At 37.6% G+C, this 14,008-nt stretch overlaps 1 protein-coding gene across 1 annotated transcript in view; it reads left to right on the forward strand.

The window, feature by feature from the left end:
- The window catches only part of GABRG3 (gamma-aminobutyric acid type A receptor subunit gamma3), a 312,087-nt gene extending 301,197 nt beyond the window's left edge, over window positions 1–10,890 (forward strand). The window contains exons 8-10 of the mRNA XM_061988503.1: window positions 5,654–5,850; window positions 7,373–7,402; window positions 10,612–10,890. Of these exons, the coding sequence (XP_061844487.1) occupies window positions 5,654–5,850; window positions 7,373–7,402; window positions 10,612–10,890 (506 nt within the window). The remainder of the gene's footprint in view (window positions 1–5,653; window positions 5,851–7,372; window positions 7,403–10,611) is intronic.
- The last annotated feature ends 3,118 nt before the right edge of the window (window positions 10,891–14,008 follow it).

The following is a 14,008-nucleotide window of genomic DNA, read 5'->3' on the forward strand; positions in this document are numbered from 1 at the left end:
GCACTGTCCAGAGGCATCAAAGTGCTTTTTAAAAACTTGGCATCATAGTCCCTTTTTCTCATGCATTTTAAGTGACTGAGTCCCAGAGTGTCAACGTGACTCACTCCAGGCCACCTAAAGAGCCAGTGGGAAACTGGAAATAGAATTTGAATGTCTGACGAGAACTGCATTTTGGGATTCCAGGTTATTCTGCCCTCCATTAAAAGAGAAAAAAAATATGTCTCTACTGTTTCTGCTTATCTCTGGTAATCAAAATTACCTTCTTCCAATATTCATATGTAAGAGCAGATAGCAAGTGTCTGAAGAAAAGTTATGATTTAGAAAGTATAGATTATTTTCCTTGAAGACTGAAGCTGTGGTGGTTTAATCCTGGATACGTGTCAATTGCCCACCAAAGCCACTCTATCACTCCCTTTCACAGTTGGACAAGGGAGAGAAAATACAATTAAAGTTCATGGGTTGAGATAGGAACAAGGAGACCACTCAGCAATTTCTGTCACAGACAAAACATACTCACCTGGGGAGAATTAGTCAATCAGAATGGAGTAGGCTAAGGAGAAAATAAAAACTGAATCTTAAAACACCTACCCTCACCCCTTCCTTCTTCCCCATTCTCTACATACTCCCTGCCTGAAGCAGGACAGGGGGATGGGGGATGGGTATTACAGTCAGTACATCACAGATAGACACTGTCACTTCTTCTCAGGGGTAGAACTCCTCACACTTTCCCTGCTGCTGCATGAGGTCCCTCCCATGAGAAACAGTCCTCTACAAACTTCTCCAATGTGGGTCCTTCCCACAAGCTGCAGTTCTTCATGAATTGCCCTAGTGTGGGCCCCTTCCACAAGGTCACAAGTCCTGCCATCAAACTTGATCTGCCATGGGCTCTCCTCTCACAAGTCCATAGGTCCTGACAGGAACCTGCTCCAGCATGGGCTTCTCATGGAGTCACAGCCTCCCTAAGGCACCCAGCTGCCCCAGCCTGGGGTCCTCTCTGGTCTGCAGGTGCATCACCCCCATGACTTCCATGGCTGCAGGGGCAGGGCCTGCATCAGCATGGACTGCACCATGGGCTGCAGGGGAATCTATACTCCAGTGCCTGGGCACTTCTTCCCCCTCCAGTGACCTTGGTGTTTCTGGAGTTGTTCTCTCATTTGTCATTCCTCTCTTCTGCTGCTGTTTTGCACCCACACAGCAACTTCTTCCTCTTATCCAATATGTTGTTATAGATGTGATGCCTCCATCACTAATTGCCTCAGCCTTGGTCAGTGGCAGATTTATCTTACAGCTGGCTGATGTTAGCCCTGTCAGATACAGGGGAAGCTTCTAGCAGCTTTTCACAGAAGCCACCCCTGCAGCCTCCCTGCCACCAAAACCTTGTTACACAAAGCAACTACATAAACTGAAGCTTTCATCCCATTTTTCCCCCTCCTTTTTCAATATGGGTATAATGTGTATTAGGACTAGGCAGTTAATATAGAGCAAATTCAGACTGCAGTTTAAAACAGATGCCAAACAAGAAAGGTGGAGAAATTATGTTTGTAACCAACTGATAAAATGGATAAAAGCAGTATAACTTTCCTCTGATATCTTGACAACATACCCTTAGGAAAAGAGGAAAAAATGAGCCTCACTGACCAAAGAATTTCTTACACTACATCTCCTGCTGTCTCACTTTGCATACAGTTGTCCATTAAGCAGCTTTCAAACTAATAATTTTAAACAACTGTTTAGGCCAATGATCTAAAGGTTAAAATATTCTCATGCATTATGTATCCTCACGTCATTTGATCTCCCAGACATTCCTTTTTGATTTATCAATTAGAATCTTTGTTATGGAATTTTCTCACAGAACACAAATGCCACAAACCTGTATTTATGCACAAACTTGTAGGCTCCCACTTGTCTGCCTGCAAATTTTGAAGCTGTCCCTGGCTGATATTAAAATTCCATTGAAAGAAGTTCGTTCATGAGCACTGTGAATTTCAATAACAGATGCAAAACTCACTTTGCCATACGGGCCTCTCCAAAGTGAGAGACTTAATAATTTCATCCTGTAACGTTTATTGCATTTGAAACCACTCAACAAACTGAATTTTCCGAGCATGAGAGATAAAAGGAGCTAAGGGTATGGAATCTAGGTATTCTCTTAGGAAATAATGGGTGCTGCATTTTATTCGTATTTGCATAGCTATATTCAGACTTGTAAATGTGTAGGAATATAAAACTCTATAATCTGATGCACCTTCTTTCTCTTTTCTCTCTATATATATCCCTGTAAGACTCATTTTAATTTTTTAAAAATTGTGCCAATATGTCAGATGTAAAATTGATACACTAGATAGAATTTTTATTATTGCAAAAACTCATTATTTGTTTGTGGTGTGAGCTGGAATCTGAGTCTAAGGTTCAGCCTAAATAAATTCATGTAATAAAATTATTTCATATCATTAAAATATTTATATAAATAATTGAGTGAAAATGCATTTGTTTAACTTTTTGAGGTTTCTGTCTATGTACTCAGCAATCTTGTCTCATGCTCTCACCACAATTTGAAATCTGTCATAGCATAGAAATATATATTGTTAAGATATATATTAATAAGATACATTATTTTATCAGAGGCTGATTTCTAACCTGTTTACCTCAAATGGTAATCTTTATGCCGAACAGTAGAACTGAAACACAGTAGAATGGCAGGGGTTGGAAGGGACCTTTAGAGATCATCTAGTCCAACTCCCCTGCAGAAGCAGATTCACCTAGATCAGGTCGCACAGGAACATGTCCGGGCGGGTCTTGAAGACCTCCAAGGAAGGAGACTCCACCCTCCCTGGGCAACTGTGATGGCTTGTGATAATGCTGAGCTTTCATTTCCCTAAGGAGCAAAATGTGATTTGTTATCAAATAGACTGAAGGTGGACACTATTTATATTTTTAAATCAATCTTACACCATTGCTGTGTCTATTTAGTAGAATGTACTTTTTTTTTCAATCAGGTAGAATTAGGCCAGAGCCACCCAAAACTCCTCGATTCTTTATCAGTGAGACACTTACAAATGTGATTTACTAGGCTGGTTTTGTTTAGTTCTCACCTAGAGCTTCTAGGCATGATTTGGGCAAGTATTTCACAATCAGGCTTAAGGCACAGATATAGGACACAGACTGAGGTAAGAAATTCTGTACTTAAGCACAGAGGCTAATGGTAATTTTTCTTTCACTTCTCTGCATTCCTCACCAGAATCACTTTGGCGATTCACCGTCATTACAGATAACTGCACAAATATTTCTTGTCACAAATAGTACAAAGTTATACCTCTATTTCAGTAAAAAAAAAAAATGAGGAAAAAATTTACATTGTCAATAGAGCATTAGAAAATAGAGCAGTAGAAAAAATCCAGATCTTTGCTGGAAGAGTACTATAGGTTTAGAGGATTTTTTAAAGGTTGTAAAATACCTGAGAGCAGGTGCATGTACATTTGGATCCGAAAAGGACAGATTTGTGTTACAAATCTAAATATGGATTAGAAAGTGTTAAAGAATTTTATTTCATATTGTAGAGTATTTCATAGTCTTGATGAAATTCTTCTGAAATTAGAGTCCCCCCAGGGCCTGAGTCAGGGTCATACCAAAAGGCCAATTAACCTATAGTTAGCAAGGGTCAAATTAAGGCCAATGAGTCAATGATTTTTGCAGTTGGACACCTTTGCAGTTGACTTGTTTCTGTATAATGGATATTTAAGGAATACAATTAGTTGTTATTCATTATAGAAAAGGATTGCCCTCGTGCCCTCATGACCAAGAAGTCCAATAGCATCTTGGGATGCATCAAGAAGAGTGTGTCCAGCAGGTCAGGGAGGTTCTTCTACCCCTCTACTCTGCCCTGATGAGGCCTCATCTGGAGTCCTGTGTCCAGTTCTGGGCTCCTCAGCTCAAGAGGGACAGGAAAGTGCTGTAGAGAGTCCAGTGCAGGGCCACCAAGATGATAAAGGATATAGAACATCTTTCATATAAGGAAAGACTGTGGGAACTGGGGCTGTTTAGTCTGGAGAAGAGGAGATTGAGGGGTGATCTTATTAACATTTATAAATATCTAAAGGGTGGGTGTCAGGAGGTTGGGACATCGCTCTTTTCTATAGTAGCTAGCAACAGGACAAGGGGTAATGGGATGGAGCTGGAACACAAAAAGTTCCACTTAAACATAAGAAAAAACTATTTCACTGTGAGGGTGAGGGAGCCCTGGCACAGGCTGCCCAGACGGGTTGTGGGGTCTCCTTCCTCGTAGGTCTTCAAGACCCACCTGGACATGTTCCTATGTGACCTGATCTAGGTGAACCTACTTCTGCAGGGGAGTTGCACTAGATGATCTCTAAAGGTCCCTTCCAACCCCTACCATTCTATGATTCGATGATTCAATTGCCTGGGAAATAATCTACTTTATATCTCTTCCAAGGACTTTCTGACAGTTAGAATGGGGAGGGTTATTCTTGTGAATAACTGTAGTTTCTATAAAACAATGAAAATTAAAAGTAGGCATTCCTTCATAAACAGAAAGTAGTCAAAAGTAATCCACAAATATTTCTTTCTCTCCAGAGTGCTAGTTTTGGGAAGTAATTTTACTATAAGGCTCAATTTCAGTCATCCCCTGCCATTTCAAACACCATGTACCATTGCAAAATATCATTTTGATTATAAAAAGAAAGATTACCTTATGGTTATGTCATTATTAGAGCAGGTTTTCTTTTGAGACTTATTTGTATGAGAATTTTATTTTTACTCCTAAGCCATTGAGGAGGTATTTTATTTTCTGTCAGAAGGCTTACAGTTCAAAACAAATTATTCAAAGCATGAATCCAAAGTGGGAAGGTAAAGACTCTGTTCCTCAGGAATGAACAGAAATTATGTGAATTACCAGCAGCGGAATATGCGACACCCCATAGATTTCATTCTAGGACTGTTTGTGTTATTGCAGGATATTTCACATTAAGTAATTCCCATTATAATTATTCCTACTAAATCAATCTAAGACATGATGCTTTGTATGAATTTAAAAAACTGTTTCCTGGAACATTATATCTTGAGTTCATGTGACTCTGTTGTCCCTTACTTAGAAGGAAAACAGCATAGGAAAACTCCCAAGGAAGCAGTGATGCAAAAAACATATTTTCAAAATTCATGATCAGAACTTTAGCAGAATTTCTTTTCTTCCCCTGCCTTTCATTCTTTTTTGAGTACAAGATTTTTCATCAGAGCAGTACTGCTGTGGAAAAGACCATGTTTTCATCATTCCCCATGTTTCTTAGTTTTTAATATCTTTTCTGCTTTATGTTTTTCTCCTCCCTCACCCCTATCTCCAACCTAACTGGGTCCAGAAAAGGGAATAGCTAAGGAAAAGCATATTGAGAGGTGTGTATCAAGGAAATGTCACTTTTGCAAAGACAAATATAAATAGCTAAGAAAATCTTTGTTTACAAAATGCTGCTGGTTCTACTCAGGATTTGGTTTGCTTTGGTGTGGTTTGTTTTTTTAATGCTACCAAGTGAAATTAATGAACTGTTTGCATACACTTTGTGTTTCTGTTTTGTGTATTTGCTTCCAAAGCTTCTTCTGCAATGTGGAGAAACGATGTTGCATACAATTAAGTTTCTCTTTGCAGGAATCACCACAGTATTGACTATGACAACTTTGAGTACCATTGCAAGAAAGTCATTACCCCGTGTCTCCTATGTCACTGCTATGGATTTGTTTGTGACTGTATGCTTTCTATTTGTCTTCGCTGCTCTGATGGAGTATGCAACCCTCAACTATTACTCAAGTTGCAGGAAACCAAACTGTGCTAAGAAGAAAAAGTCGGTAAGACAGAAGGATTTAAATTTCTTTTCTAGCATGTGCATGGCTCAGGGAATCATTCAGTGACAGCCTGTGATTCCATAATAGTGCATTTATCTGAGCTCTTCCAAGTTTATGGTATGATCTGCCCTGAAAGCTGATGGAAAATAGTTACATGCAGTAAGAGTAGAAAGAGTTGTGTCCTTATTGAGTGAGGTCTGCCCCTAACAGAAGCAGTATGCTGACCATGAGGTAGCAACCCTGCCTATGTGTCTGTTGTCCTCCGGTTACTGTGATGAGGGCTCATACTGAAACAGATTGCTTAGCTTGTTATACAAATATAATCAATGTATATTCAAGTGCATCTCCTGTTTTATGACTCAACAGGTATAGAAATATTTATGAACTTCTCAAATGGGATTTCAATGTCTCCACTGGGAACCAGCACTTGTTTTTAGCCATATGCACAAAGGGAATTGTTCTTAAGTACAAAACCAGAGGAGGTCACTTATAAAGGTTTCATACATGGTTGCTTTTTTGGCCAAAAAAATCACTTGCAAGAGTAACATCCAGACACACATAAAAACTATTTATTTAGAATCAATTGAAACAAAAGTGCAGGAAGAATTACCTAGTGTACTTCATAATTGACTACAAGAATGAAAGTGAGCTGCATAATGAGAAAAAAAAAATCTCAGTGTAAAGTTAGGGAAGGGCAAATGGGTTGTCCACTCAAGGTGAGCGGAAAATCTTATGGGTTTGAGGGTCGTAATTGGAGATGTTGGATCCCATTTTGTATAATGGTGGAAATAAGCACATTTTAAATTAAGTACAAAGCCAAAAAGGAAAAATATGAAAAAGAGAGAGAATGCTAAATTCAGGGAATAATAGGTCATAAGGTAAAAAGGAAGTGAATGAGGAGCTATAGAAAACGATTGAATTAAGAACTAGTGAAGGAAAAAGCTGAATTTAATTTGAAATTAGAGAAAGCTGAGAAAGCCATAGATTTAAGTCAGTGAAAACTCTATTAAACCTCTAACAGCATCTGGCAAAAATGCATTGAATACAAAAGGCAAGAGTGTTACCAAAGAAAAGTATGAGACAACGAAAATGAACTTTCTAATGATCAAACTAAAATTGCCATCCTACAGAAAAAATGAAGGAAAGAGTCATGAGATCCTTTGTGTGTAGGATGTATTTCCCTGTGAGCAAAGATGAGGGAAACCATGTAATATTGGTGAGATTTAAATTGACATGAGAACGAGTACTTACTAAAGTATTGTTCGGCAAGTAAATAAATGTAATAAATGTAAATAAATGAAGATTTTAAGTAGTGCATGAAAACTAGATGTGCATTCTGCTGAGGTTACATGGGCTTTTAAAGTGTACAGAATATTACGATGAATATCTAGAATACTCAGCATGAAGTGTTTTATGGACAAATACATTTAAAGGCTTATTTTAAGGAATGCTATTGAACATCAAATCCATATGATGCAATAAGTATGTTTTCTTCTGACTAGGTCTTTTGTTATCTTTATTTAAGCTGCCTGATGTCAGTTTTGGTCATGTAATGGTAAGTAAACTATTTTATTCAGTGCAGGCAATAGATGCATCAATGTATGGTTGACATTTATCTGCAATAATTCCCAAGAAAGCCGTAACACTATTCCCAAGAAAACCTTACCCTGCCCTCACCATAAATATTGTTTTCTTAAAAAAAAAAAAAATAATATGTTTATGTGTATTTGTAAAATCTTTAGAAAGATTTCAGGTCGATTTTCAAAGAATTTAGGCACACAGGTTTAACACATTTCATCTTACTATATCTACAAATGCAATAAATTCTATTCCCCAAACCTCTAGATAACTATTTATATACAGGCAGCTGTAATAAAGTTGAAATGCATAAAATCTTGGCTCTAAGTTGTATGAAATCTGAAACTGGAATACATACTCATATAGAGAAAGAGATAAAGCGTGCAGAGGGCCAGGTAATCATCTGGTCAGATGGTCTGCTTCCCAGCTATGAGATCCAAATAAGAACAGGGATGGAACTAAAACATTGTTTTTGCATTTCTTGTTTTGATTATGCTGAAGCCGATCATTTGCAACTGTTAGTTCCATGTTACTATCTTTAAGAAGTAATGTTATAAGTTGAGGGTTTTTTTAATATGACATTTCTGATAGTCTGCTCATTGACAACGAATGGTTTACAGCAAGCGTTATACACTTGCTACTGCTGTCACTCCCTGGACAGACTTCTCTGAAAGTTATAAGACACATTGAATGTATAGCAGCACTTTCCTTTTTCCAATTGAGAAAAAAGGGAAAAGATACACAATTGTACTGACAATGAGGTTTAATACTTAGTCTTTGTCTAGATCTAACCAGTCTGATCTGCTTGGAGGGTAGCTGCAGTCTTTTTAAGCTTTTTACTCTTTTCCTTTTTCACTATGACAGATATTGAGCAGGATCTTGTTCTCTACATAAACAACACTCAGGTTAAAATTGTAGCATAAAATGTATAAAATAAGGAGTATCTCAGCATCTCAAGATATCATCTTGTCTTTTCCAGCCCTTTCCATCTGTAGTGATGCCACCTAAAAGGTGAAATTTATTACTCTTAGTAAATCCATGTTCAGGTAATTCCACCCCTTGATTTTCCCCCTGGAGAACACACTTATACCTTGTCTGAAATAATTTTATAAAACCTATGTAACACTGCATCTGAGCCACCTTGTCCAAGGCACCTGGGAAGTGCCTTGCCAGATCTCTCAAGCAGTTTTGGACTAGCACATTGTGCATGCACCCCTTTCCTCCCAGGCCCAGCTCAGCAGCACACATGGGACACAATTCACCTTCACCTGGCATCTAGTCACTTCAGAACCCCTCCTAACTGACAGATATTAAAGAAACCATATTAATATCTCTTTATTATCAGGGCATTTATTTTGTCTTCCATCCTGGCCAGAAAATAACAACAAAATCCCCCAGGTTATTAATAGATGAGAAAGTTTCCTTCACTGAATAATTGCACTCACTTATCTTCACTTATGACTTACCTTCTTTGGAGAGATCTAAGTTAGCATTTCTTCATTTTAACATAAACGTTGTAGTCAGGCACAGAAAATTTCAGTCTCTGAATAGGAAATTTTCATAAAGGCCTTCAATAAATGAACAAAATGTGACACAGTGGTATAGCAGAATTCCACATATAATTTAGTTATAGATTTTTTCTCTCCAAAGTGCTACAGTAAAAAAAGACTGCCTGTACAATAATCTTAGACCTTTTCCATGTGGGTAAAGCTCTGAAACTTTACAAGTGAGAGAAAAGACCAGGAAGTCATAATTTCTCTTATCAAATCTCAGAGATAAAGTCATTCACAATAAATAGATTTGCAATAATCTGCTCCTAAAGTACAATCTGTTTACAGTCCACAGGACAATGTACCTGAGAGATTTTGTCCGTTTTCTTACAACATGAATTGTGTCCTAGAGGTAATTGGCTGGATACCACAGGGCAGTTGTTTGGATGTTGTTATTGATGTTGGATATGACAACATCTAGGCAGAGGGATGCCACGTCAAGTAGCTCAGGGACTGGCATTTTTAATGAGATGGGTAATATTATCGTGTGCCAAGTCAAAGGATCTATAGAAAGAAAATGAAATCAATAGAAAAAATGAAAATTTCTGCTGAGGCTCATCAGTCATATCACTGACCTGTTTCACATCCAGGCTGAAAGTGTTCAGATATGCCCAAAGAGCTTCAACGGGACACTTTGAGCATTTTTTATAGTAAGTGTGGAAGCAGGGGCTCAGAGCACCCTCCAGAATGCAAGCAGGTATGATGTAGAGATGTGACTCGCTTCTTAGTGCATACCCAACATGCGTCCTGTAGGAACCCTCCAAAGAGCACAATCACAGGAAAGGGCCCTGAGGTGAAGAAAAAAAAAGTGCTGACAGGGCTGGTGTCTGCTTTGTGAGGGCCCTGCAGACAGGCAGTGAAGCTGGTGAAACCTTTCTTAGTGATGCCAGTGGAGGAGGTGACATCTCTTGAGGATGGAACAGGTGGCTTGATGAGAAAGGAGAATGTTGTGAGAAAGCATCTATCGTGAAAAGGAAATGATTTGGCAGAAAGGCTGACAAAGTGTAACTAGGGAGTACCTTGAAGGAGAAGAGGTCTGTAGGCGTGAGTGGTACTGCTAGAATGCATGATACCAAAGTGCCCTATTTCTGAGTGTGCTTAGTATGATAAGCACTGAGGGGACATGCCCATGGATGACATTTTGAAAACTTGTACTGAGATCATCACTACTTGTTGCTGACCATATCTGGTTTTATAAATCAGGGTAAAGTTAAGAGGCAATGAATGCAGCTATACTAAGTGGAGATTGTTCTGTAATTAAATGAGGACAGAGGACATCTTCCTTATTTTTCAGAATCCATTCTTAAATATAGTAGTTGCAAGTGTTTAAAGCAACTTGCAAATAATACTCTGAAAGGGAAATGATCTCTTAAGTGTGAGAAAAGGATTACTAGGAAATATATCCTTGAGTTACTCAAGTAGAAGATACACCTAGAATTACTTATTATGACACTTGCAATGTGTCTATGAAAAAGGCATCTTCTGAAGGAAAGAAAGAAGCTCCTTAAATCTACATTTCCTATAGTATCAGCCACTCATTTTCAGCTCCTGTGATTTTTTTCCCCATGATTATTAATTGTGATTGGTATCATCCATGGAAGCTTATCAAATGATTGGTTTCTTTTTCTCTCCTCAGAATTATTCTGTACTTGATATGAGACCACCAACAACAGTCATCACATTGAACAATGCCATGTATTGGCAAGAATTTGAAGACACGTGCGTCTATGAATGTCTGGATGGGAAAGACTGCCAGAGCTTTTTCTGTTGCTATGAGGAGTGTAAATCAGGCTCATGGAGGAGAGGACGGATTCACATAGACATCTTAGAACTGGACTCTTACTCTAGGGTCTTTTTTCCTACATCCTTCCTGCTGTTTAACCTGGTCTACTGGGTTGGATACCTCTATCTTTGAATGTTGCCTGTAGTGGTGAAGACTGCTGTGTTTTTACACCACGGAGGGATGGTGAAAGTGCAGAAAAAGTGAAAGACATGGTCGGTTTCATCTCAAATTATAAAGGCCACATTAGCCTTCACCATCACAGAACCTGATGAAGAATTTTACTATGTAATTGCCTGAAAAAAAAGCGTGGAAGAATTCACTCCTTACCACTATTCATTTTAAGGAAAAGATTCTTACAAAATTGAGCTGAATTTATAGTGTAAGTGATGTTTATGAATAATTATTGTATATTAGAATCTCTACTATTCTCCCTTGGCATAGAAGCTGTATACAATTCAGGCAAAGGTTAAATACGTCATTTTTGGTTTTCATTCCCATACTTTCTTAAAAATGCTGCCATATCTCCAAGGCTCAGAGCAACATACACTGATACTGGTAAATAAGCCAAAGCCAATGAAACCACTCATTTGTATTTAAACTTCCTTGAGCTATGTTCCATAGGTTTGGGGAAAGAATTAACTGGTGATCTTCTTGATATAGAGAAACCACCAAAAGAAAGTAAGAAATGTCTGGTGGGATCAAAACATGGACATTAATTCTACAAATTCCAGACCTTTGCAGAAAGTAGCCACTTATCTACAAGTATTGGTTTTAACTTAAGGTGAAAAGGCAGAGTTATAAGAAAGCTATTATTTTGATATAAATAAAAAAAAAATGCCTATCTCTTAAGCAGCTGTAGGCATAACTTCTATAGTTTTTCAAGCTTTTAACTGTCTTTTTTATGACTGGTTAAACACAGGATGGTCACTGATTTCTAAAGTACTCTACCTGAAGCAGGACAAGATTCCTGCTTGTTTGTGTCATTGTAGCAGATAATAGTTGATAGACCATGAGTAAAAATCACTATATAATAGCACTAAGAATATGTGACTTTTTCAGATTGCAAGTCACTAAAAAGTGCTCTCATTAATTATTTTTTCTCTCATGGTTATTTTACAAAATTAAAGAACATGTGTGCCAATGGATATTTTTTGTTATTTCCATAAAGTTAAATATTGTAGTCCTTACAACACCGGTTCTTTGGGTCTGAGATGAAGACTGAACACTTTTGACTTGAATATTGCATTACAGGAACTCAATTGTCACACTTGGCTTAATCGTGGAAGAGTTGCCACATGTGGAAAAAGATTGTTTTCAATATTTTTTTTTTCCTAAACTACCAATCACATTTTAAGCTAAAAATCTGTTTTGCATTTTTCAAGCTTTTGACCATTAAATTCTTAAACTATCAATTTTAAAAAAAAAATAGTTTTACAGAGTTAGATGCGTTTTTTACAGTCTGTCTCGATAATTGTGATTAAGCAGAGAAAAGAGATTAAAAATTATATAGACATGGCTTTTCACAATCCTTTGGATGACAAATGGTTCATTACAATTAGAACTTACCTGAAACAAAATTCTATTTTTTTTGTCTTCTGGAAGACCTGAGATTTTTCTGTCATCTCAAAAAACGTGTGTCTTCCACACAGTATTTGACAAAGAAGTGAGTAGTAGATGTGATTGAAGAGCAGGTTCTTTTCTTCTCAGAAAGACGATCCTGCAAACCAGTAAAAACTAATGCAATGGTAATTCTAAAGGAACAGAAATGCTGTCATGTTTTTTGAAACACCACTGTCTGTCACTGCTGTTGCTCTGTGCTTCCAGAGAGTTTTTAATTGAAAAAAAATAACACAAAAGTTAATGGTAGTTATTCAAAATACTTCCTTCTGCTTTTCACTTGTCTAAAATATCAGAGACACATCTGGATTTACGTGTGGGAGCAGAATCACTTCTCTACATACTGACAAAATTCAAATTAGAACCACAGAGAAGAAATATTTTGGGACAGCACCAAAACCTTACTTTTAGCAAAATCTACCCAATTGGAGGTCTTCTAAACCAATGATAACCTTCTGATTTTAAAATATATGTTGAAGTTTTTGCTTTCAGTAGCAAATGACTCTGTAAAAGCTACTACTCCATAAACATTTGTGTCCTACACTTGGAAGTATGAATTTTATTTAAGGATGAGAGTCACATTTGCAGCAGTGCAAGAAGTTTTTGGATTGAGGTTGAATATCCTGGCTTCTGGTTATTAATTAGTCTACTGTAACAGCCACCTTTAGCTATATTTTGCAAGAAACCTAGAAATATTTCAAGCCTAAATAAAGGAATGGAAACAGTTATCCTTTAGGGGCCTGATCCTGCAAATTCTCTGCACAATCAATTGATTTTGGTTGGAGTTTTAAGATAGATAAGACATCAGAAGGCGCCTTCCACGATTAGGTTTTGAACAAGTAGAGTGAGGTTTATTTAGCAGTTGCATACTCCAGTGAATATCGTGGGAGTGTGGAAGTGGAACGTTCCCATTTTAGATAATGAGCATATATTTTTCCTACACTACTCATGGCTACACACTCCTGCTAAAAGCATGCAATCCCATCAGATCTTCCCTTGAAAAAACGATTCTGCTAAGCCTACTAACATTACTCTGTTTTCTGAAGTGCTTTCATAAACAAAAGTTGGAAGCATATCATTCTACTTTTTGTCCATGGTGCTATCCAAGAAAGAATCTGCAAACACCATTGGCTTCCACTCTTACACTGACAGCAGAGGACACATTCTATTGTGTAATATAGTCTAATCTGAGGCTACGTGCAAAAGATTGATTTGCATTCAAGGTGTGCAGTTGCAGGCTGGCAGGTCCCAGGATACATTGCTCTGCTTATTCCTAGTGGCTTAGTTTACTCTCTCAGCTTCACTGCCCTGAGCTTTGGCAGACACTGAAAAACAGTGGAGATCAGGGAAGATAAACTTTCTAGGCTCTGCATCATTCAAAATGCAATTATTCTGGACACCTAGATACTGTGGCCTGCATATATCTGTGTCATATCCTTCTGTAGTAGTAAGAATATACTTATTAACCTTCAGATAGTCTTTTGCTTCTTTTACAAATTGAACAAAATCAACACTTCTGTGCGCTGTCCCATAAGAAATGGAAGAACCACCTCTTAGCATTTTAGAACATTTTCTTATCAGGTAGTTTCATATTCAAAACTTGCACTTGCACCTGTTTATTTAGTAATATTTA

The sequence above is a fragment of the Colius striatus genome, chromosome 1 (assembly GCF_028858725.1).
Source record: "Colius striatus isolate bColStr4 chromosome 1, bColStr4.1.hap1, whole genome shotgun sequence".
In the NCBI taxonomy this organism is placed as follows: domain Eukaryota; kingdom Metazoa; phylum Chordata; class Aves; order Coliiformes; family Coliidae; genus Colius; species Colius striatus.